The sequence below is a fragment of the Buceros rhinoceros genome, unplaced genomic scaffold (genome assembly GCF_000710305.1).
Source record: "Buceros rhinoceros silvestris isolate BGI_N320 unplaced genomic scaffold, ASM71030v1 scaffold32632, whole genome shotgun sequence".
Taxonomy (NCBI): domain Eukaryota; kingdom Metazoa; phylum Chordata; class Aves; order Bucerotiformes; family Bucerotidae; genus Buceros; species Buceros rhinoceros.
The window spans coordinates 1,084-1,533 of NW_010400070.1; the positions used below are offsets into that span (position 1 = coordinate 1,084).

Consider the following 450-nt stretch of genomic DNA (forward strand, 5'->3'; position numbering starts at 1 on the left):
CCCGTGGCCCTGGCCAGCAGCAGGGCAGAACCTGCTCCTGGGACCGGCATGGGGTAGCTGTTAGGGGAAGCTCGAAAATCCAAACCCCTTGGGCGTCTTTCTGCGCTCTTCACCCCTTAACAACGCGTTCCTGAGGGGAGCTCCCGGTTCCGGAGGGGTGGGGAGCGTTACCGGAGGGACGGCCTCGGCGACGAGCTTCAGGTGAGGGTTTTGCATCCAGTAAAGCTGTGAAAGGGTGGTGGGGTTCGGCGCCTGACTCCTCCAGGGGGGGTAACATGGAAAACCGGCCGATCCTCCGCTGCAGCTGCTGGAGCGCTGAGCTCGGGGTGTCATCACTGCTGATCTGCAACGTTGCGTCCGTAAAGCCTCTCCCACCTCCAGCTGGGACAAGTCACTGGGATTTAATAACCTGAAGGTCCTTTTCTTGGTCTCTTCTGCTCTCAAACCATC

At 60.2% G+C, this 450-nt stretch overlaps 1 protein-coding gene across 1 annotated transcript in view; it reads left to right on the forward strand.

Moving 5' to 3' along the window:
• Positions 1 to 450, forward strand: part of TNPO3 (transportin 3) — a gene marked incomplete at its 3' end in the record, with an annotated part of 18,271 nt that overhangs the window by 527 nt on the left and 17,294 nt on the right. Inside the window, exon 2 of the mRNA XM_010131732.1 lies at positions 136 to 201. Within this exon, the coding sequence (XP_010130034.1) occupies positions 136 to 201 (66 nt within the window). The remainder of the gene's footprint in view (positions 1 to 135; positions 202 to 450) is intronic.